The sequence below is a fragment of the Pseudochaenichthys georgianus genome, chromosome 3 (genome assembly GCF_902827115.2).
Source record: "Pseudochaenichthys georgianus chromosome 3, fPseGeo1.2, whole genome shotgun sequence".
Taxonomy (NCBI): domain Eukaryota; kingdom Metazoa; phylum Chordata; class Actinopteri; order Perciformes; family Channichthyidae; genus Pseudochaenichthys; species Pseudochaenichthys georgianus.
The window spans coordinates 49,181,815-49,207,881 of NC_047505.1; the positions used below are offsets into that span (position 1 = coordinate 49,181,815).

The 26,067-nt window shown below is 39.5% G+C and overlaps 2 protein-coding genes and 1 long non-coding RNA gene across 3 annotated transcripts in view; all 3 read right to left on the reverse strand.

Moving 5' to 3' along the window:
* Window positions 1-1,381, reverse strand: part of cyld (cylindromatosis (turban tumor syndrome)) — a 40,409-nt gene extending 39,028 nt beyond the window's left edge. The window contains 1 exon segment of the mRNA XM_034077311.1: window positions 1,029-1,381. The gene's annotated coding sequence lies outside the window, so the exon portion shown is untranslated.
* Window positions 1,382-2,016: 635 nt separating this feature from the next.
* Window positions 2,017-13,384, reverse strand: nod2 (nucleotide-binding oligomerization domain containing 2). Its single transcript, XM_034077300.1, has 11 exons — window positions 13,317-13,384; window positions 12,604-13,141; window positions 7,892-8,018; window positions 5,243-7,019; window positions 4,190-4,273; window positions 4,027-4,110; window positions 3,839-3,922; window positions 3,674-3,757; window positions 3,006-3,089; window positions 2,802-2,885; window positions 2,017-2,558 (listed from the first exon to the last, which is right to left on the reverse strand). The coding sequence occupies exons 2-11, from the start codon at window positions 13,087-13,089 to the stop codon at window positions 2,486-2,488; spliced, it is 2,967 nt and encodes a 988-aa protein (XP_033933191.1). The 5' UTR covers window positions 13,090-13,141; window positions 13,317-13,384; the 3' UTR covers window positions 2,017-2,485.
* A 5,120-nt stretch (window positions 13,385-18,504) lies between these two features.
* LOC117441118 (uncharacterized) lies at window positions 18,505-25,823 on the reverse strand. The gene is made up of 3 exons (XR_004551368.1): window positions 25,743-25,823; window positions 22,422-22,578; window positions 18,505-18,552 (listed from the first exon to the last, which is right to left on the reverse strand). It is a non-coding gene; the product is annotated as an uncharacterized lncRNA (long non-coding RNA).
* Window positions 25,824-26,067: the final 244 nt, after the last annotated feature.

Consider the following 26,067-nt stretch of genomic DNA (forward strand, 5'->3'; position numbering starts at 1 on the left):
ATATTGTCTTCTGTGATTGTAATGTTCTGTTCCCTTGTTTCTTCTTTTAAGTATTTTTCAGTGTTAGTATTGCATATATATGGAGCAGCTGTGATAAAAAACCTGACAATTAAGTAATATCTTATCATATTGTATTCATTGGAATGTATAGTTAACAAGCCATGCTGAAATAAACTACTAATGGTTTGATTAATGAAGGAAATATTTGTATCACAACCTGATAATGATGAATGGTGAGTACAGACATGAAAGGGTGAGACTTGTGCATACATATCATGAGAACTTGTGAATCAATAATACTACCATAACGCCATCAGATATTTTAATATATAAAAGTAACTTCCAATTTTCCATACAGCTTATTCTCTCAGTAATCTGATTGGTTGTTGTTGTTGTTTGTGATGAGAAATCTAACATCTCATGGTGATCTCTACAGCCCAGTCACACCTGCTCAGTACACCTGTTTTTCTTAGCAAGCCCTGTTGTGACATAATTACACACATCTACTGATTTGATTGTCCTAAAAATAGTGAGCAGACGGTTGACATTTTCTCACAACCAACTCTACCTCAAACACCAGACAATTGGATTTCCCCTGATGACACCTCAGATATGATGATGTACCACAAGACACAGTCAAGGAAGAGCACACTACATCCGTCCTTTGTTCCAACAATGCTAACTAACTAATTCAATTATTATACTGCTGTTTTCAATATGTTAACTTTGATGCAATTACATGTTAATATTGATGCAATTACACCGCACAGTGCCACACAGGTAGAACACTGGAAGTAATTTCAACCTGATATGGGCTAGCTAACCCTGACATGTATTTACCGTGTTTATTGAGATGACAACATGTTTACTAAAATGTTTTAGGATCATGTTCCCTGACAACCAGCAGTGTGTCATCACCAGGCAGAAGCTGTCACTCAAAGGCCCTTTAAGAGAGGGAAGTAGCTAACGTAGGATAAAATGCACCAAATACTAATTTACTTTCAATAAAAACGACATGGAAATCTTACCTTTGCTGTGCGTCAGTTCAGCACGAAGCTACAGATGACATGCCATTTCAAATATCCATCTTATTTAGATCCAGGCTTCTGAAAACAAGCTCCCGTAATAACCTCTGATTAGCTGAATGGCTAGCGTCCTGAGAAGCTAAATATCAGGCTAAAGTTAGCATAGCGAGCTGATAAACAGCAAACATGCTGGCAGAAAACTGTCACCCTCCACAGTGAGATTTCAGCATTTAGGTAAATCTACTCTCCATGGGAAATAGGTTGAATAAATACAGTGTATCGCTACAGAAATGAGTTATATTATTTACAGGAGACGACCTCACAACGCCATGCTCTCCCCAACGGACATTGGTCAATCGTTTCATGCTCAAGCGCTGATTGGCTGTTCATTGTGTTTGTGTAATCAAGTCCCACCCTCTGGGGTTTTCCCATGAATGGCAGCACACGTAGTTAGGTTGAAGTGTAGATTTCAGGGCAGAGGATGCTGTCAGTGGTGGAAGAAGTAATTACTGTGCTTCCTTTTTGTTCAATTGTTTAAAATGTGTACATATACGGCACAGCTTAACGACATGTTAAGTATACGTATTTCACAGACTGAAACTATGTCCATGTGCTCTGGAAATACGCGTAAATGATGGCAAGATATTTGTGGATTTTTCTTGGATAATGTATGTAATAATGAATGTTCTACTAATCAACTTTTTTACTGTTCAACTCAATACATGAATAATTGTATCCCTTAAAACATGTACTATATATTAAGACAAGCAAACACATTATACATTATTAAAACTGTGAGATTGTGCTTAAAATACTTAATTTATAACTTGTAATATAATGTATTTAATGTAAAGTAAGTTCATTTGCGTTTATAATATATGTGTTCCATTTGAAATATTGCAGTATTTTACATGATTAAATTGTTAACTGAAAACTAAACATTTAAGTATTTACTGTAATACATTTACTTAAATAAAAAGGAATAATACATTGTAAAAAAAAAAAGCATTATGTATTAGCAGTCTTGCATTAAAAATGCTCGATGTGCAGAAATGACTTCCTTCAAAGTATTATACATCATTTCATACTAGGTTACATATTGTATTATTATTATTAGTGATGCATTCATGTAGCAGAACTAATTGACCACTCCTTTAAATACTGTTGAGATCATCACATGTTTTGGTTGAAAGCAAGCTGCCAGGCCATAAATGTAGTGCAATATAACAAACATCACATATTGAGCTAAAGTATAACGTAAAATAGGATAAAATTGTACCTTCCAACCTAAACCTAAAAAAGAAAAAACAAGACACAAAAAATTATTTTGTGTATTTAGAAAACCTAACCAAGAGCTAACACATTTTGTTCTTCACATCTTCACATAAAATATTTCATATAATAAATAACAACACAATCGTAATGCAATACAAACAGCTATTGTCTAACTTTTTACAAAATTAGAGGATAAGTCTTGACTCCCGTTGTTTCATCTCCTCTACTTCCTCCAAACTGAGGTCATTGTTTCTCAACCTGCAGAGTAAATACAAAGGGACACAAATCGATAAATGAAACAGCCAGTTGCACATCCAGTACGAAGGCACAACCAGTTTGGAAATGGAAATGAAGCTTAAAATCTAAATATCAAACATTGAGCCAAGTAGGATTCAGTATCAACAGCCACATATAACCAGTAGCCTATGCCTTGGCCTTAATCCAGAATGTAAACAACCACCAGGCATGCATGAGTTAAGCCACAGAATAAACATTACGCACCACACTGATTTCACATGGGTGTTGTGTTGCATCGCTTGAATCAGACTTTCCACTCCTGATCTGGTTATGTGGTTCTCTGTCAACCTTTTGAAACAGGAGGGTGGAGCAATGTAAATACTACAGTACTAATGACACAATTAATATTGTGTGGATACACATTTCATTGTGTTGTCAATACAAGTATAACTTGTCTCCAACACTTACCACAGCTCTTCCAGTGACGTACAGTTCTTGATGATGTTGGAGAGGGCACATGCTCCGGCACTCCCCACTCCATTGTCTACCAAGCTGTCATTACATTGAATTAGAGTTATAATCAGATAAAGTAGTCCACAGCTGCAGGAACAGGGACTGCTTAAAACATGCTATATTTGAAATATGTTCAGACTTTTAACTTGCAGCCCTTTCCGAAAGGGGATAGAGCCGTTATCTGTGCTACTGTAAAGCCGCCAGACTCCATTAACAAATAATATACCTTGCAGAACATGAGGGGTCTACCGCTGCCTTGTTATTGAGTGAATTTGGTGGTCCGGAATAAGACTCTATTGTCACAGAATAACACAAAGTCACTTATCGATGAAGTCAGCGTTAGACCAGCAACTTCTGTGTTCTGCGAGTTCAAATTGTTGCTGGAGTTTGGTTGCTTTAAATAGAGCAAGACCATGGATCGTTGATAATGGAATGTTGTTTTATGTGGCTGCTTCAACAAAAGTACATTGCTCTGCTTTTGTGTTATTACTCCTTTTCGTTTCTGAACATCACCTACTGTAGATGATACACTCTGGATAGGTACCTTATACCACTCCATACCAAACCATCCAAACTACCCCTTTAAATGAACCAAACGTAGCGTTACTCAAAGCACATGTTACCTGAGCCACACCAAGGTTTTGCTGTTCTCTAGGGCAGTGGCGAGGGCTTCTGCTCCTGCATCTCCTATCTTGTTGCCCCATAGCCTGGGGATATAAGGAGTGTAGGTACGTTTATAGAAATATCCCACCAATGAGATGCATTCACTTGTTCAGGAGGACTTTTACCCTAAATACTGCAGTGAGTGGTTGCATTTCAGTCCCTCTGCCAACTGCTTTGCTCCTTTTTCTGTTAGATTATTGTTGCCTAGCCTGGAAGAAAATAGAGAAGTTCCTTTTCCATCCTTTTTACAGTAAATGTACTGTATGTGGTATTACGTTACATTTAGCGTCACAGTTAGTGTGTATGCGCTGACCTCAGAGAAACAAAGTTCTGCTTTATCTTCAGAAGGCGAGAAAAGTGCTGTGTGCATGCATCCGTTAGATTGTTGTTGAAGAGCCTACAGACATACAAATGGTCATGAAATGTTATTGTTCAAACATCACTTGTGATTTCCTGATCATCTTGACATCACTTACGCAATTTTCTTGAAGTTTTCACACTGGATAGTTTTAGCAAGTAGTTTGCGGATCCCCTCGTCTGTGATGTTATTATTTCTGAGGCTGAAAATTGAAGTATAGAGGAAACTTGAGTAGTGGTGGAAGAAGTATTTCGATATTTACCGTAACTTAAGTAAATGTAGTAATACCATCTTGTCGAAATACCACAAGTCCTGCATTCAAATTGAAAGTTCAAATGTTTTGGCACCAACCTAAAGTAAAAGTGCTAAGTATTCTGAACGGTCAAATAAAAAAAACAATATTCAATCAGTATATATATATTATCCATATTTAATGCAATAACGATTATGTTCATTTAATATTGCGGCTGGTAGAGATGATGTTTATTTCTTACTAATTATAGTGCACACTGAATAATTAACTTAAAGGTGGGGTAGGTAAGTTTCAGAAACCAGCTCGAGATACACTTGTTGTTATATTCCATGGAATGCTCTTAACATCCCGATAGCAATGAATATCTGAAGTGCTTTGACAAAAAATCCATTACAAAAAATTCATCTGTAGAAGCCGTAATACTGTAAAAAGTACAACCGGCTAAACGGATTGGATGGCCTACCTGCCTGTCAGCCTTCCACCGGGGCACAATTTATCTCGTGCCCTCATTGGTCATGTGCTCGTTCGTATGTGTTGGAGGAGGGGCTCTAGGAAGTGGCAGATTTTCTCCGGTTGTGTATTTTCAAATTCTAGCGATCTCGAGCCGGTTTCTCAAACTTACCTACCCCACCTTTAACATGGTGTTAATATATGATTCTACGAAAAAACTACTAACTCAATGTGTTAAATCTATGTGTGGGCATAAAAATGTACATTATTTTCTTCTGAGATTTAGTGGAGTTGAATTATATAGTAGCATGAAATAGGAGTATAAGATCTTGAGTAAATGTACGTAGTGACTTTCCATCATATCACTTGAACATGACATGTATTATTTCCTTTAAATAATGCTTTTGTGGAAGCTTTGTTCACAAAACTGTACAGATTGAAGGGCACATTTTAACTTGTCATACTCACTATAGGGAATTGCAGATGTGCATACAGGGGAGGAGCTGCTCCACTCCAACGTCGCCCACAGAGTTGTTGTCCAGCTGCAGGCCGACAGGATTCCTTAAATGCTGCAGCACGTAGGCTAGAGCCGTGCACTCTACAGGACCGATGTTACAGTAGGTCAGTTTCAGGTGGTCCACCTCCAGCTTACTCATGGCGTCTATAGCAACCCTGTCCTCCTGCATCTCATAGATGCATTTGATAAGCCAGACGAAGCCTGGCATTGCATGCATGCTCTTCTTCTCCCCCTCTACGGGCCGAGGGATGGACTTAAAGTGTTTCTGCATGCCTTTGGATAAGCACTTCACCACCTGTCTGACCCTCTTCTCCATCACAGCGCTGGGGCAGCAGTGGAGCCACAGGTTTCGATGGCGCTGTGACAGAAGTCCAGACACAAAGGTGGCTGTGATTTGCCGATTTGGCGTTTCAGCGGCTGCAGTTTCCCCCCCTGAAGGCCGCTGTGGTTGGTCAGTAGAAGGCAAGCAGGCGATGAAGCATCTGCTGCTCTGACCTGCCTCCTTCATTTTCTGCGTCTCAAAGAGCTTCGGGATAGTTGAGCGGTCAGTGTTATCCGACAACACGATGTACAAAGCTGAAAAGAAACATTGCATAGTCAAGTGAAGGAATTCATAACCTTCAGTGTGGGTGGATATATCTTTACTCCGCACGAGAAAACCCATGCAGATGTCCTTCTCAGTCACACCACATGTCTCCAAGTCTGTGCCTGAGAAGATATAACAGGTTGCTCCTATCCCATCAAAGGCAAGCTTCCCAAGATGCAACACAGTTCGCAGATGCTGCTGAAGCCAACATAGCCCTGTAGTGTTCTTCTGGGAGCTTTGGTGCTGGAAAAAGTGCTGCAGGATCATTAGGTAAACGTCTGTGATTGTTGTTAGGCTGCCCTCTCCGCAGCCTAGCAACTCTTTATGGCACTGTGAGACGATCCAGCACAGGACTGGACTATGACACAGTCCGAGTAACGCAGTGTTTGTCCGCAAGGACTCCAAAACCTTAGCAGCCACATGGGCGTCGCTGTGATGCTTCCTCACAAAACAGTCAATCCCACTTGGGGAAAAGCCTTTGAGGAGGACCTCTTTGCAGAGATGTTTCTTGAGCAAAGGGCCCACCGCCTCTGGGCGACTGGTCACCACTTTCCTCACACCCTTCATTAGGGAACCCTGGATTAAGTTGAAGAGTAGGATGTGAACAGGAGCACGCTGGGTGGGGCAGCAGAGTCTGTGCTCATCTGAAAAGCTCTGCTTCAGCTCATCCAGGCCATCGAAGGTGAAGAGGATGAGGTGTGGGTGGTCCAGGATGAACTGGAAGATCTCCTCCTGCTGTCTGTCCGGCCAGCAGCAGTGCTGAAACAGCAGCTCCTGTAGAGAGAGTTCCCTTTGCTCGGAGTTCAACCTGCGACAGCTGAACGGGAACAGAAGGAGGAAGTCCTGCAGCGCTGCCCCCCGAGCCCAAAGCAGGTGCAGCCTCTGGAGTAAAGTGCTCTTTCCTCCGCCCGCTTCCCCCGACACCAACACCGTGTCCGCCTCCTTGTTCACTGTACCCACTGCACCCACTATGTCCTCCAGGCCCAAAGGTCCATTGACATCCACGCAGTTATGAGCGAGTTCCAGCTGGCCGTCAGTGTAGATGTCGTCCAGAGACATGTGGCTGGTCCCTCCATAAGTACTGAGGAAGCAGGACTGAGCGGAGATTGAGCTGCTGAGCTTCTTCTGATACTTTAACACCTCTGTGACAGAAAGCACACATAACATAAATTAAGTACATAAGGCATTGCAAAATGATAAGGTTTTCTTTCTTTTCGGATGTGTAATTAGCTAGATCATTTGTTTATATATCATTTGTAAGTCAATAATATTGTTGATGATCTATTTGACACCGTTTGTACAGTATAATCATTCTCATGTTTCATTTCATCATTGTTATTATTATTTTGTATTATTGTTTAACAGGTCTGTATATCTGTGTCTAGTGTTAAATGCTAACTTGTATTGTGCTAAAGAGTTTTTCACACGTTATTTTTCAACCCGGTTCTATTTTGGGAACTTTGACCACTTCCCTATATTTAAAAGACCTCTGTATATTTTGTAGATTTCTTACAAATCCCCCTCAAGAACAGGGACGCACATCTGCTATATTTAGCTCGCATGGAATCTCCTTTTACAGTCATCTTTAAATGTATAATTACATTCAGTTTATTCACAAAGTTAGTGTTCAATCATAAGAAAGCATTGAGTTGTTTAAAAGGGGAAAACCAGACTTGAGATTAGGGGCCCTCACACACACTTAATATAAAGTATTTTAAATATATTTTACTCACACTTTAAGAATTTGGGAGATTTGTATTCTAAAGAAACATTTACAAGCTACAAAACGAAATACCATGATAACTAAACTAACCCTTACTACTAAATGGCCCCAACACATGTATTCCATTAGTTTCAATATTGGTAATATGAGAAAGGGAAAATAATGGTTTTTGAAAATGACCAAGGGCGTTATCTTTGTGTTTAGTTTGTTTGTCTGTCTGAGTATGAAGCTAAAACTACAAGCTTTCCTTTCTGTATAACAGTTTTCAGCATGATTATAACAATGGCATACCTTTGGGAGGAGTCAATTTCTCCTGGCTCAGTGGAGATACAGGTTCCTGTTTGTGCTGAATGAACTGTAGTACAACCTTTGCTGCAGATTCTCCTTTTGATCTGACATGGTCCAGCAAACGCCTCGCCTGCATGACAGATATGAGTGGTATCAGATTCATTGATAAAGTACTTTAACAACTTGGTGGGGAAAACAAGTAGCCTATCAGCTTACTGAGTTGTGGGATAAAAAGGTTGAAATATCCAACCCAGTCTCACGGCATTTCGTGTTCACCAACACGATTTTTAATCTATTGATTCGTGTTCACCATCACGATTTGCCCCTTTTTTTCGTGTTGCACAGCACGATTTTAAAAGCAATGTATTTCTACTAGTAACGGTGTTTCGTGCCTGCAGGCTGCAGCACGTCTTTTTCTCCGGTCGGGTCGTGGAAGACCGGAAGCTGTGTGGTTCATAAAAACATGTTCTTACTCAATATCAAGCCACAGTTATTGCTTTTATTTTAAATCGTATAATTTCGGACTTTTGTTGCCGTCTGTGAGGAAAATAAATGGGGTTCAGAGCCTCAGGATACTGAAATCTGTATGGTTAAATATTTGTTTCCTTCTAATTTGTTATTCTTTTCAAAATAACACACTGTTATTTACTCACCAATAACACACAATTATCCTTGCTTTTATTTATTGGTTTAATTCCATAATCTCTGGCTTTTTTGGTGGCCGTCAGGAACTGAATTTCAAAATAAAAATAACCGGAAACAGACGTAGGCCTATAAGGGACATTTCGAGCATCATTGCGATTGTCAACATTTCTGAGTTTAGGATGGCCGAAGACACTACACTACCCATAATCCCCAGCTATCGTTTAGGACTACAGTTCCCGTAAGGTTACGCAGAGCGTCAAACAGCTGTGTGAAATGGAACGAAACCACGCCAGACTATCCAAAACTGGAATCGAACACCCCCCAGAACTACACATGCTGGCTATTGTGTTTCGCAAAATGTTCTATGGGACGTCTCTACTGAACGTTTTCGTTTTTTCCCACAATTAGAAGTTGCCAGTATTAAACACATTGGTGTTATCAAATGTAAAACATATAATTAATAAATGGGTGAAAATCGCTTGTGTCCATAATGCGCAGCATTATATTAATGCCGTATACCCACATGACAGCTCATTGCTACTTTGTAATTCTACTCCACTACAATTCAGAGGTTAACCTGGTATTTTTACTCCACTGCATTTATTTGAGTTACTTTGCAGATTCTGATTAATTATGTGAAATATAAACAACCCTTAAATCAGACTTTAGTTACACCTGAGTAAAATTCAGGTAAGGTGATTGTCAAGTGCCAACAATCAGGAGAGATATTTGATAGTTGGTGCTTGAGAAGACTAAACATGTATCTGCAATTGACATGAATGGAAACAAGTAATAAAGTATATTCATTACTCGTTATTCTCTACTAATAGTTCATTAAAGACTGTATATTATGGCTATTTTGCACATCCCTTTCAAGATTTCAAGATTTTAAAGGTGTATTGACATATCATTTACACAACTACGGTGTAGTTATGCAATGAATGAAAAACTTGGGTCACAGGTTCCTCAACAATGCATTACAAGACATCTATCAATATGTGTGTACCTCCACCATTAAACTGTCATATTCTGCACATTTCTTATTATATCTACATACATAAGAGTATAATTAATGTGTATAATATCAGTTAAAATAAGTGCTTCAACATAGTTAACATTGCAGGAAAGCAATATATTAAACGTTAATTACTTTGTCAGGCTTAATATTTAATATTTAATGTTTAAATAAAGGTTAATCCGTTTTTCTGTTTTGCACCTCCTCCTATCTGTGTACATCCTGCACTAAACTGTTTTATTGTAGAGATCACTTATAGTATCTTCTTGATTTTTTATATTCTATATTTCTATATTTATACTTTCCCCCTATGAAAGTATGTACTCTTAATATTTTTTTAATCAAATATAACACATAAAAACAATAATTCAATAACGTGCTTTAACCACTAGGAGGTGCACACAAGGTACACACAGACATAATAACTTTGTATTATTAGTGTGTATGTACAACATCTGAAGATGTATAGTTTTATGCATGCTTTCACATCATTTTACAGCATATTGCTATACTATTTCAGACTCAGTATTTACATTTAAAAAAAATCAGTAATATCTTTGAAAACTACAGTCCTTTTCTATCAGCTGTGCACCGTTATGGTGTAAATATAACCTATCTATGAATTAGATCAAATGTAAAAGTCAGCCGAATTAGTGTTGATACTGCAAGGAGACGTATTGTGTGAAGAGAAATTGAAGATGTTGTTTAATTGTTGATATATTTATGATCCACGTCAAGTATTCAGTTTCGGCGCCATTTCTTCCAGTTTTTCCAAAGGTCTTCTCATCAGGGCTCTCTAAATAAGAACTACGGCAGATCTGTAATATGTAATTCAGCCGAACCGTGTATTACAATGCCGTTATGTGATGACTTTCAAAGAGAAAAGCAAGAGCACTCGGAATTAAGTATTATTTTATACTTTTAAAATGTTTTCCGGATTTCATATAATATAAACACCAAATCCCAGCATGCATTGCGGCTAACACATCCAATCAGCGAGCTTAAAACCATAGCTGAGGATCTTGGGTAATCGGTCGAAATGCCTACGTCTGTTTCCGGTTATATTTATTTTGAAATTCAGTTCCTGACGGCCACCAAAAAAGCCCGAGATTATGGAATTAAACCAATAAATAAAAGCAAGGATAATTGTGTGTTATTGGTGAGTAAATAACAGTGTGTTATTTTGAAAAGAATAACAAATTAGAAGGAAAAAAATATTTAAAAAATACAGATTTCAGTATCCTGAGGCTCTGAGCCCCATTTATTTGCCTCACAGACGACAACAAAAGTCCGAAATTATACGATTTAAAATAAAAGCAATAACTGTGGCCTGATATTGAGTAAGAACATGTTTTTATGAACCACACAGCTTCCGGTCTTCCACGACCCGACCGGAGAAAAAGACGTGCTGCAGCCTGCAGGCACGAAACACATTACCAGTAGAAATACATTGCTTTTAAAATCGTGCTGTGCAACACGGAAAAAAAAAAGGGGCAAATCGTGTTGGTGAACACGAATCAATAGATTAAAAATCGTGTTGGTGAACACGAAATGCCGTGAGACTGGGTTGAAATATCAGCTATGTTAGCAACTATGTAAGCTAAGCTAAGTGTAAAGCTAGCACAAGCAGACAGGCAGCTTAGCTTAGCATAAAGACTGCAAACAGGGCGAAACAGCTAGCTTGGGGCAGTTCAAAGGTACAAGATGGCACCTCATTCACTAATTTACATACAATATCTGTGCGTAAAAAGACACATTCCCTGGTGCTATTGCTGGTAAGTGTATGTTTGCTGTTTTCCCACTTTCCTATGCTTTTTGTGTTATGCTAAGCTAACAGGTTGCTTGTGTTAGCTTAATATTTAATGACATGAAAGTGGAATTAATCTCTTGAAAATTAAACTATTACCTACTGTAAAATGAGCACAAAGGCATTTCATTAAAGTAGCCTATAACAGGGTTGCCAACTTTGGGTACCTGGCTGGAGTGAGATTTTGATATCATGGGTTTAATTACACATGCGCACGAAATGACTGCTATTGTGTCAGTAGCGGGACCTTAGCATATAGCTTATAGGATATACAATAATAACATAGCCTACTGTATACTCTAAGGCTAAGACTGCATTGCTGAGCAGTGTTGGGTGACATCAGGATATCTGGGACAAAAAATGCTTTTCCATGTTTAAAAATGAACAACCAAACATATGATTGCATTTCTTAATGTCCTTTACAATAAGCCATCATTTTGATTTGTCTGAGAAACATTTTAAAGACCTCTTTACAATGTAAGCCATGTCATTTCATTTCATTTCAAACCTTTATTTATACAGATGAAATCCCAAGATGTGGCATCTTGAAGAGTGCAGCTAAAAAAACAAGGGCATAACAGCAAAACTGGTTGTACCATGCTTTGACTCAGACTAAATATTTTCCCAATACAGTATCTCGAAGATATGGGACTCTCCCATTTTACTTGAAAACGTCAGTTAGGGATTATTAATGCGTTTGAACGTCCATATTTTTGTTTTTAGAAACTGTAGCAGAGATCCATAAGTTATACAAGTAAAACATTAAGGGAAGTGTTAAACATTTGTGTTAGTTTTCTTGAAAATGTACATCTAAAAAGCGTCACAGACTTTACCCACCGTCACCAGATTCAGTTCCTTTATAACGTCCCGCTTTGCCATTGAAAAGGGATGCACTTACTTTTTCCATTTGATGCCACTTTATACTTTTACTACATTTATTTGATAACCTAAGTTACTTTGAAGATTCAGATTTAGATTGTATTAGTGAATATTCATTTAATTGATCCCTGTGTGAAATGCACAAGCTGCAACACACATTAATGCAGCTATAATGATGATGCATATTATACTAAAATGGGCCATGCCAAATTTACTTTACGTATATTTTCTATAAAGTATTTCTAGGTTTTGCCAGTAAAGTCAAAGATCTAACTACTTCCCCCCCAAATCCAGACAATTGAACAGGTACACACAAAAAAAAACAGGAAGTTTCCAAGGCAACAGTTTAAAAAGATATACACAATGTACCTGCTGACAGGGTGTGTGGATAGGAAGCTGCACTTCACAGCAGTCTGCTGAAGTGAAGTGTCCAGATGTGACAAGATCTTCTAAAGCACCATCAATGCATCCTCGAAGTTTTTCTACCAAGCTCGGTCTTTGAGTCAGAAGAGTCTCAGTACACGTGCCCTGGTGTTCTTCTTTTTCCTCCAGAGTGGAAGAGCATCCTGAAGATGAGGTGCCAACTCCCTTTGCATCAGGCAGGACTCTTTTAAAAGCAGCAAAGAAGAGTCCACATGTGTCCTCTCCCTTTATGTAAACCAGATCCAGCAGCTTTCTGGCATTGCAGTGCAGCGCCCTACCTGAGACCTGTATGTTCTGGTAGTCCTCCCATGTGAGTTCCCCTTGAGACAGCAATATGTCCAACACCTGCTCCAGATGTTCTGCTGACCCGCTGCTGCACAGTGCATTCAGGATCTCTGTGCGTTGTCTCAGCACAAGCTCCTGTACAAACATGCTTTTTGCATGTCAGCGTCCATACTCAATGACATCTATTGTGAACTGCTTCCTGTATCACAACATGGAAAAGCACACGCCCACATGTCATCATGCTGCTACTAGTCATCACGACAGCCAGGGATTGGTTTGTTCTCATTAACATACATACACACTGATTTTGTTAGATGATTAACATGCAATACACAGTAACTAGCAACATTAGACATTGTTATATTACAACTCACGTAAGAGTCTTCACGACAGAGAGCTTTCTTTCTTCCCCTCCATCTGTATTTTGGGCAGAGCTTCTTCCTCATTCCAAGCTGAAAGTGAAACTATTTCTGCAAGTGAGTCCCTTCTATAAAATGGAAAATAAATCTTGCCAGGAAATTTAAAAACCGTCAACACAGTTCCTGAGATGCAAGCTTAAAGAAGATATTTTACTTCAACAGAATTAGCAACACTACAGTAAAAAAGGTCCTGCATTAGAAATAAAAGTATACTATATAAGTACAGCAGTTTTGGCATCAAAATATAGTTAAGGTACCAAAAGTGAAAGCACTTATTATTATGCAGTATTGACCATTTCAGAATCATAAATATTAAAGTACTGTTTGTATAAGCATCCATTAATGTGTAAAAACCACTGGTAAAGGTAATTGTATTCACTTTATGTACTGCTGCTAAATATCTTAACCTATAACAAATCATCATAGTTTTTAAATTCATGTTTATTTTTAGCCAATAATCTGAATCTGTAAAATATCCATGATAAAGCCGTCAGATAAATGGATTGGATGTAATTACCTATATAAGAAGAGGTATAACCTACCTTATAATATGTGATTATGTATTACTTGATTCATATTTTGTGCAAAGTAGCTGGTAACTAAAGCTATAAAATATATGTAGTGAATTAAAAAGGACAACATTTGCTCCAAAAATGTAGTGAAGTAAAGTATAAAGTAGCATATAGTGAAAATACAAGTACCTGAAGTGTGTACAGTACTGCATTAAATGTATTTCACACACCGGTGAGATTTGATGATATTTTCACATCCTCTTGCATGAGGTTTTGGCTTCAAACGAGCAACATCTCTTTGATTTATTGGACTGGATTTGTCAGATTCAAGTAAGTTTTTGCGATTATTACAATGTCTAGAACATGTACATATATAGTTTTTGTGGAATACATTAATCAAATTTGATTTTGAGCAGCTTATGTCTATGTTGTAATATTACAACACTGGGTCAGTGTGGTAGTCAAAATAGCATGTGTCCCTGTCATGGAGATTGCCCTTCTTGTATGTTCACATGTGGAAATAAAACACTAATAGAAATATAATGTCTTTGATAATTCACTATAACTAAGTTCTAAATGTGTCCTTTGTTAAGATTTTGAATTAAGACCAGAATTGAATAAATTAATACATTATTTCTGATAAAAGTATATGAAATTATATCTGTAGCAATATTTTAAACTCTACCTGTATCTTATCAGTTAATTAGTTACAAAAATACATTTAACTCTTCTCTGGTTCTGGCAGAAACAGGTCTTTCTGACATTTCTGTATGATAATTTGCCTGTTATCATTAGCCAGACAGCATTATGTGACTTGTTGAACTTGTTTAACTGCATGTATGGGTGTAGGCAGAGCCATAGAGATATAAGAGTTACGACACTCTTTGATGTCGCCGCCAGCCGGTCACGGTCCATCATGTGTACGGGCCGTATCTCTAGGGCTCTGGGTGTAGGTATTCCTTTTATTATCCTGTTAAGCCCCGAGCCTGTTTTTCCAACACATCCTCACTCCCAGGTCGACCTATGTTGACGTTATGTCAAGTCCCCTGTGTCGGCTTTTTCCAACGCAAGAGGGGGGCGGCCGTGTAGGTTTTTTCCAACGCAAGGGGGGGGGCCTTAGCGTACATTTTCAACTTTCCGGGATGTCCATAGCATCTTAGCGGCTAAGGCCCCCCCCCCCCCCCTCTTGCGTTGGAAAAAGCCGACACAGGGGACTTGACCTAACGTCAACATAGGCCGACCTGGGAGTGAGGATGTGTTGGATTTTCAGGTCTCAGGCTCGAAAATGACATTCCCAGAACAAATGACAATATCTTCCCTTTTTAAAAGGGGTAAATTAATCATTTTTTATCTCAAAGCAATGATAAACCTGTGAGTTGGATATAGAAAAGTCGGAATCAATATAGATTTTTTTATTTTAAAGTAAATTCAGATTGAACATAGTAAACAAATGTCAATTATAGTGTCCGTCCAAAAATAAACCATTACTTATAGTGAAAACCACCCTTGAGGGATGGGATGGTAGACTAAAAGCTTTGGGAATCCAAACTATAACATTTAATAAGTACCCTGTATCAAGATTGATGCAATACAAGTGACATTTGACATTTTTAGAGAGGTTTAGCAACAAATAAACACCTCTGGGGTCATTTGGGTGGAAATGGGTGTATTTGTCGTTTCTCTGGAACCCAATGGTCGATTTTGATGATTGACATATCTTTTGAACCGTTACATTTTGATCAGAAAACAACAGAGGTAAGACATATAGTCGTGTTGGCTACCTAATGCTACGTGGTGTGATGTCTTTGTTAGCTTCTCATGTCGCGAGTCCAGATCGGTCAGTAATGATACCAATACCTGTCGAATCTGTGCAATCTCAGCTTGCTAATCGATATCCTGTTTGTGCAGATACAATAAGTAATAAGGGTATTTTAACGTGAGTTTTGTGCTAAGTGTGTTAGCATTTTTTCGCTCAGGGCTAATTCAGAGCCTTTGTTATTACCCTTATGTTTCGTTTTGCTTAAAATTGTTAATATTATCTGATAGCTGAGTTTCTTCCTGTTAAGTGGGTATGACACATGAATAGGTTTTTAAATGTTAAGAAGCCCTCAGACGCTGTTTCTTGCAGATGTTGCTATTTTTCCCCCGCCCGCGGGGGAATGGGGTTTAACAGGTTATGATAATAGGCTAAGCCAGGTAGTATTGTGTGACTCAAGTGTACAATGTAAATAGTGTTAGGGAAATAATTATCCTAGACTCCTAGATGTGACATACAGGACCAACCTTGACGTCTGTTTATGTCCTTTAATGACACAGGCTGCTTCAGCCAATAATGTTATTGTTCCCATTCTGTGACCGGTCAATACTAGGTCACAGATGGTCTTTGTTGTGGGTGCACTGGGACACTTCCTTCTTTATTGTTTGAGGACTCCAGGGTATGACATATTCGAGGACATAAGTGGCGGAAGCAGGTAACTTGGTGTGCCCAAACTGTCAAAGCTATCTTATCAAAACATGTTGATACTCTCTGTGAAACCAGTTAAATGGGCTAGCGAGAGAGAGGCGCTCCAGAATTGACGTGGCAATCCACCCGTGCAGTCAGACCGTGACTGCTGTGATTGTGATGTGAATCTCTCCGGCCGAAACTCCAAATAAACCTCCAGTGTTTGACATCAACGCTCCTGCTCCTACCGTGTCTCCTTCCTGAGTCGGATTACTACACAGAAGTTTCCCTTACAAATAGGATTCAGATACTTGTTGCATCGGGACACCTGGAAGGGGTTGGTGCATGCATTCCTTTTAGTATGATAATAGGCTAAGCCGATTATGGACTATTGTGATGTTGTACCAAAATGCACACAAATCAGATCTTGCTCCACTCAACATAGCCTACAATAGACTATGCAGATTTGTTCTTGGTTGTCCTTTTCATACACATCACTGCACAATGTATAACCAACTTAAATGGCCTTCTTTAAATGTAAGAAGACACACGCATTGGCTTCAGCTGATATTTAAATTAGGGCTGTCAAGTTAACGCGTTAATCACGCGTTAACGCAAAAAAAATGAACGCCACTAATTATTTTAACGCGATTAACGCATGTGTATTTTTTTTTCTCGGCCGCCCCGTAGCTTCAGAGCGCATCGAGTTTAAAATACCATCTACAAGCTGATGTTGACAGCCCCGCTCCTGCCGCCCGCTTGTGGCAGACCACACTTCCACGCTCACCGGCAGGCACCGACTGGCTATTGGGAGGACCGGGAGGGTGTGTGTGTGTGTGGCCCGAGCGAGCGAGCGAGAGAGAGACCTTACGTGCATTGTTGTTGTTAGCATCTGGTGCTAGCTAGCTGCGCTAACGGATATAAGGAGCTGTTTAAATGAAAACAGAGGAGCGACATTTCGCCACAACTGCGCCGAGCACTTGACTTTATGCAGGAAGCAGACAGAGGGACATTGTAGGAGAAGTCAGCACACTCAGCACGGATAGTGCGCAACATGATTGCAGCGTCCAGGCAGCTCCGGTTCGAGCATATGCCTTGAGTTGCACATAGCTCCAACGATCCATCACACACACACACACACACACACACACACACACACACACACACACACACACACACACACACACACACACACACACACACACACACACACACACACACACACACACACACACACACACACACACACACACACACACACACACACACACAACATTTTTATTGTATGAGAGGTTCCAGGTTGAATAGAGGCGAATATTTGTAATGTTCAGAGGTTGTTGTGTTTAATATTCATGAGAATATTTGTCATTGTTCAAATGATAATAAACATTAGCTTAAAGCATATTTGTCCACTCATATGTTGATAAGAGTATTACAAACTTGAAAAATATTCCTCTAAGGTACATTTAGAACAGATCAAAAATGTGCGATTAATTTGCGATTAATCGCGATTAAATATTTTAATCGACTGACAGCCCTAATTTAAATGCATTTATCTTAACTATCCCCCATATTTAAAGCAGTATGTCGTACCCTACTCGTCAAATCATCAAGTTAGACATTCGGTTCAGATTTATTTCTCTGTCCCCTCTGCAAAAAAATGGATTGGCAGAAGAGCGTTCATGTTCAAAGCCCCAACAGACTGGAATACTTTACCTGCTGCTATTAGATCTCTTGCATCATTGGGTTTATTTAAACATGCATTATCATCTCACTTTCAACTGGTCTGCACTTGTTATTAATGAAACTGATATTGATGAAACTGATTTGCTCGACTGTCTCAAATTGTAATGATTGTATGCATTACTTGAATTTTACTTAACAGACGTACGTGGTTTGTCTTGTGTGTCATGTTTTGCATTTTGTCTTTTTGTTTATGTCTGTCTGTAAGTTGTTGCTATTGTCGGGACCCCCTTGAAAACGAGATGGTGCATCTCAAGGGGTTTATCCCAATGAATAAAAATGTCTATATATATATATATATATATATATATATATATATATAAGCCAGACAGAATGAACACTTGTCCCACCCATCTATTCCTTCAGGTAATCTATTACAATATAATAAACACATGTATTATTGATACATATTTATTAATTACGTTTTCCATTTCAGAATGCCATCAGCGAAGAGAGGTCCTCGTTTCAGTGTGCAGGATGTGATTGCTGCCATCTAAAATGGAGAAAGTGAGTTTGAGGTGGAATCAGAGGACAGTGACACTGATATGAGTGAAGACGAGGCAGATGAAGATGCCTGTGGCCACATGGACAAGGAAAACCAACAACCCAATGACCGCCCAGTCAGTGATTATGTGGACATCGAGCCCCAACAACATAAACCCACCAAGCCCCGTGACAGGTATCGCTAGCTGAAAAATATTTCATCAGTCCCAATACTGACTTTTCTGGTCCAGATACCACAGAGGATGTAATTGCCCTCCACACACCACTGGACTACTTCCAGAAGTTTATGTCAGAAGACATGATTCAGGCTTTGCCAACCTTCAATTTTGAAAATTCCCAGTTTATTCCCATAAATTCCCGTTAATTCCCATGGAAAGTTTCCATCTTTGAAAATTCCTGGAATTTTGCAACCCTCTTGGTCAGGATCTCCTGCTTTGCCATCTTTAGAGCTCTGCAGTCCCGCTTGAGGAGCCAGGCGTTGATCACAGCAAGGATGATGGTGTGCCAGAAGATGTACTCGTACCAGCGTCGGGACTTCATGGGGAACTTATTTGGCCGTAAACGAGTCCAACAAATCCACACCTCCCATGTACTTATTGTACGTAGCCACAATGGAAGGCCTCTCAACTTCTACGTAGGTTTTGTTGGCTTTGTCCCAGCGTTTAAAGGTCCCATGTCATGCTTTTCTGGTTAGTACCCGTCCCCTTGTGTGTACTCATTTGTGTTGGTTAGCTCTTCATAGGGAACTTAAAAGTTGGGGAAAGCATATTTTAGCATAATCTTGACTAAAACAAAGCGAGGCCATTCAAGTACACTTGAATATCCATGCCATAGCACTGCTTACTGCATGGCTATTGAGACCACACCCCCTACAGGCACTGTGCATTCCTCCATCACATGCACAGATGATTTCGAGAAGACTAGATCACACTTTTGAGCCCAAAGCACAAAACAAATGAAGCCACATCTTTTCATTTAACATTTTGAATGGGACTTTGTGGGGACTTTTGGATGGGGGGTGCATTTTTGTTCATTTTTTAATGAGTGGGGTTGGGGGGGATGAGTAATATTTAACTCAATTCCTGTTTTCGTTCTTCAATGAAACAAATAATTGTTCAATAAAATAATTAAAACTTGTTCTGTTCTACTTAAAAATTAAAATCTGTTGAAATGTCATGTTTTTTGTTTAATTTTGCATAGCATATTTCCAAAATTCCCCAGCTTAACTTCCCATGGAAACTTTCCGGAAATGTTCCGCCCCTTTATAACCCTAACCAGGAGACAGTTTCAGGCAGATCTAGCATCCTCTCTCAGCTGGTAAGAATGCATTTCTGCTATTTGCCGTTTGTATATGCTACATACTGATGTAGGGCTAAGTAAGCAATCAATCCTGCAAATCAACCCTTAGTTTTTCAATATATTTATTCAGACAATGTGAGTAGAAATACATTGACATCAGGACCGCAGAAAGCCTGCACATCTTCCGGCGCGGACTGAAAACTCATCTCTCTCGACTCCACTTCGAGCGATAGAACTACTAACAAAGAACTGCTAACAGAGCACTTACATACTAATAAAGGACTGGCTTATATAGCCAGTTGAGTAGCACTTGAAATGCTTGGCTCTATGAAACCTGATGTACTTATATGATTCTGTTTTCTTTAAGGTTCTGTCTTCCTGGTCGAATGTACTTATTGTAAGTCGCTTTGGATAAAAGCGTCAGCTAAATGCAATGTAATGTAATGTAATGAGAGGACGCTGCAGACACTGCAGTAAAGGGTACACACACACACCAATTGTGATGCCCGTCTCTGCTTTTCTGACGATAGGAACTGTTTTTGGGACTACCATGGTATTCATATTTAATAAATGACTATTCATACAAAATATTACTGATGTGTGATTATTATTCATGCTATATACTGATGTAGGGCTAAGTAAGCAATCAATCCTGCAAATCAACCCTTAGTTGTTCAATATATTTATTCAGACGATGTGAGTAGAAATACAGGAATTCTGCTCCCACCAGCCCAACGTTGCAATATTACAACATTTCGTTAAAAACGTACCAAAATGCGAAAACTCTTTCATTTCTGCTCCAGAGGCTCCCTACAACAACATCTGAAAGGTCAAATTCTAATGTTTTTAAATTTGTGGGCTTTGTTAACAAAAAAAGGGAATTACATATTTTGTTCAAGCTGAAGCTCTGGCCCTATTGTGGTTCTTTTGAGGCAATTACGTTAAAGCGACAGAAATAAGGGGAACACTGCAGGTCCAGGTTGAAGACCCTTACAGATTGCAATTTGCTCAAGCAACCACTAGGTGGAACTATTGCATAGATAAACCTGGTGAGTTCGAGAGGATGTTTAACTTTCTTCCCTTTTTTATAGATATCGTTATTCCTCTTAAATCTTATGAATTAACATCCATTAACTTTATTCACTTAAAGTTCATTTTGCAGCATAAACAAATCATATGTGCGAACAAGATTCATTTTTTATTTGAGGTAAATCAAAATGAGCTTTGGCCAAGTGAGTGAACACGTTTCAATCTATAATGAAACCATCTTCCCCCGGTATGAAAAAAAGTATACTGATTGTGAAAAAACTCTTCAACCATTTGTCTGAACTTGCTGAAATGTAATCATTCGCATTAACTGTATTTAAATAGTCCTTTTTAATAAAATTAAGTGCATCAATTCAAAGCCTACATTGTGTCTTTCTCCTCTGAACAGACTCCAGAGGTCACAGCGACTTAATCAGCCTGTGATCCCTGACCCCGTGCCGTATGGAAATGTGGTAATGTATTTTCTTTCATAACTTTGAAAATGAAGATACTATTATCTGTATTTAAAGGTCCCATGTCGTGCTGTTCCGGTTATTACCCGTCCCCTTGTGAGTTATGAAGGTTTTTCTGCATGTAAACGGTCTGCAGTCACAAACCCTCAAAGTACACCCTGTAGCGAGTAAAACTTACACAGAGAAGATCTGTCTGTGCTGCCCCAGAACGCCTCGTTGGACATTTCTCTTTTTACATTGTTTTCTTCCTGGGTGCAGTGACGTGCTCATACCCAAATGGACCAATCCGTGGAGCCGTTACGTTACGTCCGCGGAGCACACACACTCAATCTTTTCTCAGCTGCAGCGCCGCAGATTTCTCCTCCCTGCGACGGCGGGACGCGGCGAGGCTGTGAGTCGGTGTGTGAGGACACACACAAACTCCCAGTCAGGCTGCGGGTGTGTGTGTGTGTTCGGGATGGGTTTCGCTGTGTCTCTCTGCCACTGGGCTCATAGGGGGGGGGTACACACTACACAGAGATGCTGTATGAGAAACCAATGTGATTTTGGAAAATTGCACAATATACATCTATTCTAGTAGACTTCAACAATGGAATTATGATCAGTAGAAATGGCCATGCCACGGGACCTTTAAGAGTAATATGATAGGTGTGGGCTTTTCTCCGCCTTAAGCATCTTTACTGCTCTCCCTCCTCTGTTCAAAGAGTAGTTGTTATCTATTCTCTATTAGAGGGGGGACAGCAAACAGCAGTGTGATTTTGGTTGGAGTACGACCACCTTGGACAAAGTTATAGGGGGTGCCAAATCCGGCAGCACCAACACCTGGTCTGCCACATGTGGAAGCCCCTCTTTAGTTTTTCACCTGCTGGGCCCAGAGTCAAATGCTTTGTTGTGCTTGTTCTATTGTCATTGCCTTTTGTACTCGTTCACTGATATCATAGCCGCTTCTGGAGTACCATGATTAGTTTAGGACTTACTCTATTAATCCAAGCGGGGAAATTCAAATGTCCCTCCAGTTTTATTACATAAATAAATACATGCATGCACAACCTTGACTTACACATGCATCCATGGAGAGGTGAAGGGGCTGCGATGTTGGGGGTTTGGTGCTTTGCTCAAGGACACACTCTGTCCAATCGGGGCTTGAACCGGTGACCCTCTGGTTCCAAAGTCAATTCCCTTCAGACGGATCTTCTTGACTGTTTCTTCACTGTGTCCTGTGGGGGAAAAACACGCACAAAGGCAGAGTAATGAAACACAGCCTGGAATAAAACTTTCTAAAGTGAGTTTCTTTCCTCTGAGAAACAGGCACCGCCACCAAAGGGAGTGAAACGCAGAGTGCTCTCCGTCAGGCATCCAACGCTAACTTTCTGCCATCCAAGACACAGTAGGGGGTCCAGACAAGTTTGGATGGGTAACAGAGAAGGTACGAAATGGCCAATAAAGGCATAAAGAGATATGCTCCCAAAGGACGTTTCTATCTTCAGTTGCAACTCTTCCCTTGTGTCACTGCAAGGTGAATGCTGGAGGCGGCTCAAACTTTATCCTAATTTTCTTCAGCTAAGAAACACAAGCTTTTTAGAGATGCTGTAAACTCATTGGGATTACGGACTAATCATTATTTGAAAAAGTCTGAGCTAGTATTTTTGGATAGTCTCTTATCTAGCTTTAAACCACATGTGTCAAACATAAGGCTCGGGGGCCAAATCAGGCCCGTGGTGGATTTAATTTCGGCCCGCAGGATAATTTTTAATTACTATTCGATCTGGCCCGCCGGTATATTGCACGCACACCTTCACTCCATCCTGAGGGTCTCCTCCGCTCAGAGCCTGAGCCCAAACATTGATGACCTTGCACCCGAGATGAGACGCCAAGTATCTGAACTAGCATCACAGAGCAGCACACTGAGTTCAATGGATGTTTCCTTCTGCACTTTGTTTCTTGAGACAACAGGGCATGTTTGGTTTGTTCTTTGAGGGAAATAGTTTTTTTTAAGCTGTTGTTGGCCTGTGAAGAAATGTACTCATAAGAAATGACTCTGCAGATTAAGCTGTGTTAGTTCCAGGTTTAATATGTGCAATAAGTTCATTTCAATACGTTTTGCAATAAACATTGAACCAGTCCGGCCCTCGACTAGTACCCACTTTTTTATTTTGGCCCACTGAGTATTTGAGTTTGACACCCCTGCTTTAAACCTTATATCCCCAAAGATTCTGCTATCTAGCAATAATACTAATTAATTTAATAAGATGGATTTAGAGAGTGCAATTTTTGTAAGCAAAACAAATGTTTTAGCATTGTGATGGCAGAGGCTGCAGTGCCTTGTCATGCTGTGCTTAGTCTTGATTGAATTCAAGTTGCAACAACTAAGCTACTAATTGATTAGTTCATTGACAGACCGCTTTTATTTTTGTTTTTCATGCAAACATCGCCAAAAATACTGCTTTCAGATTCTCAAAAATGTAGATTTGCTGTTTGTATCCCATTCAACTTTATACATTTGTACTAAAAGTAAAAAGTCTCTCTTCTGTCCGTAGCACTTTCTGTCTGGCTTTAAGTGAAGCGAATGCAGCAGCAGTTCAATCTGATCGGGCTTAGATGTACCGGCACGATTCTTGCTTTTCAGTTTGTATCTTTGGATAAAAGCATCAGCTGAATTAAAGGTAATCTAAGTAATGTAATGATCTGGTTTTTACCAAATGATATATCCATTAATCTAGAAAATGTATATACGAATTAAAATAATGTAAGATGCAGCCTTAGATTGAAGTTTGACTGAATAATTGGCATCAAACATTAAGGTTGTTTTTGGTTTGTTGTTCTTCCAGATTTCAACATCTGGGTTTTTTGATCAAGATGTGTTCCTCTACTCTAAATCCCTTCACAGACAAGCAGCTCAATATTTGGATTTGTCCACAACAGACACACAGGTAGGTAGACCTAAGCTTGGTCAACATATCGAAGTGTTGCCTTTCAGTTTAAATCGGGGGTGTCCAAACTACGGCCCGGGGGCCAAATGCGACCATTTAGAATCGGCCCTCAGCAATTTCAGAAAGTATAATGCGTATGGTCCACAAATGAAACTTGTGCTTGTCTTGTATTGTATTGTACTTCTTAAATATAGCTTAACAGATATTACACAGTATTCATGTGTTAAGAGGCACACTTTTCAAACTAATTCAGTCAATTAAAGTTGAACACATTTTCTATCAAATCTGAGTTGATAAGAAAAAAACCCAATAACTTATTTTCACAACACGCTTGAAAGACACCCTTCCTATTTCCTCTTATTAGCAGCAATCTGAGGCTTCTGTTTTAAGGAATGAGCTGCTAACAAAGTAAATGAAACCCCTTTTGAGAGCTGTGATGCAGGCTGTTGTTATAGTATTAAGCATCATTTATAAACTTCACCTCACCTCAGTGGCCCAGCCCTTCGTATATTTTTCTGTATGTAGCCCTCTGTGAAAAAGGTTTGGACACCCCTGGTTTACATGAACATTAAGTCTCGCTCCATATGGAGAAAGTCCAGCACTGCGTACAGCACTAAATAACCTTGTCCACCCACGTCAGCTTTAAACTGAATGTCGATGATGGATCCACCCCTCTATCATAGAGATGGCTCACGTCATCTCTGTGCATTCTTCCTGAGCAGATATCAAAAGCACATGTGGTGATCACATCGGTTGCTTAAACATTTTTTTATTAATGTTCTAAAATTGTTGTGATCCTTAGAATCGTCCTAACGTCCTAACTTGTCACCCGCTTACGGCGCCCCTGGGTGATCTCAGTGTGCGGCCAGGTGCTCGGAGGCAGAGATATGAAACCCCCGGGAGGAAATCTGCACGTCTCATATTCTGTGAGTTCTGAGGCTGATCCTATGTGCTGAGAAATCATGTTTTAGTTTGACATCAGATTCAGAATTGTGTTTATGCCAGTTGCTCTGTTGTATCGGTGCACACATAAACATGAGAAGAACATTCAAATTGAAAAATTAGGGCACCAATTATATAACATAAATGAATTCGATATAGCAGCAGAGAGAAGCTGTGCCGTCTTTTAAGTGGTAATATTTGACAGAAATGTGAAAAAGGAGAACAAGAGGAGATATAGTCACAAGCTTTTAAATAATTCACAACCATAGCAGAATTAATATTGAACAAAATAAATTAAAACACAATCAAAGACACAGTCAGTCAGCCAAGCCAAAACAAATCTGTCCTTGTTAGCAAAACTGCATATGACTAACAGAATACAAATATCTTATAAAGCATAGGCACACATTTGCTCAGGCAAGGGTTAGCAAAAAAAGCGGTTATCAGTGTTAAGTACATTGCCTGGTTTAAGTATGAAGTTTAAATGTTTTAGTAGTTACACTACTTACAGTTACATCACTTAAAGTTGGGGTAGGTAAGTTTGAGAAACCGGCTCGAGATCGCTAGAATTTGAAAATACACAACCGGAGAACATCTGCCACTTCCTCACAGAGCCCCTCCTCCAACACACACGAACGCGCACATGACCAATGAGGGCACGAGGTAAATGTGTGCCCCGATGGAAGGCTGACAGGCAGGTAGGCCATCCAATCCAGTTGTACTTTTTACAGTATTACGGCTTCTACAGATGAAAAACATTTTATGGATTTTTTGTCAAAGCACTTCAGATATTCATTGCTATCGGGATGTTAAGAGCATTCCATGGAATATAAC

Coding starts and splice junctions, on each gene's coding strand:
- nod2 (XM_034077300.1), bottom strand. CDS start 13,089: ATGTTTGTACAGGAGCTTGTGCTGAGACAACGCACAGAGATCCTGAAT. Junction 7,020..7,891: donor GAAATTGACTCCTCCCAAAG/GTATGCCATTGT, acceptor TTTCTGTCACAG/AGGTGTTAAAGTATCAGAAG. Junction 2,559..2,801: donor ACCCATGTGAAATCAGTGTG/GTGCGTAATGTT, acceptor TTTACTCTGCAG/GTTGAGAAACAATGACCTCA.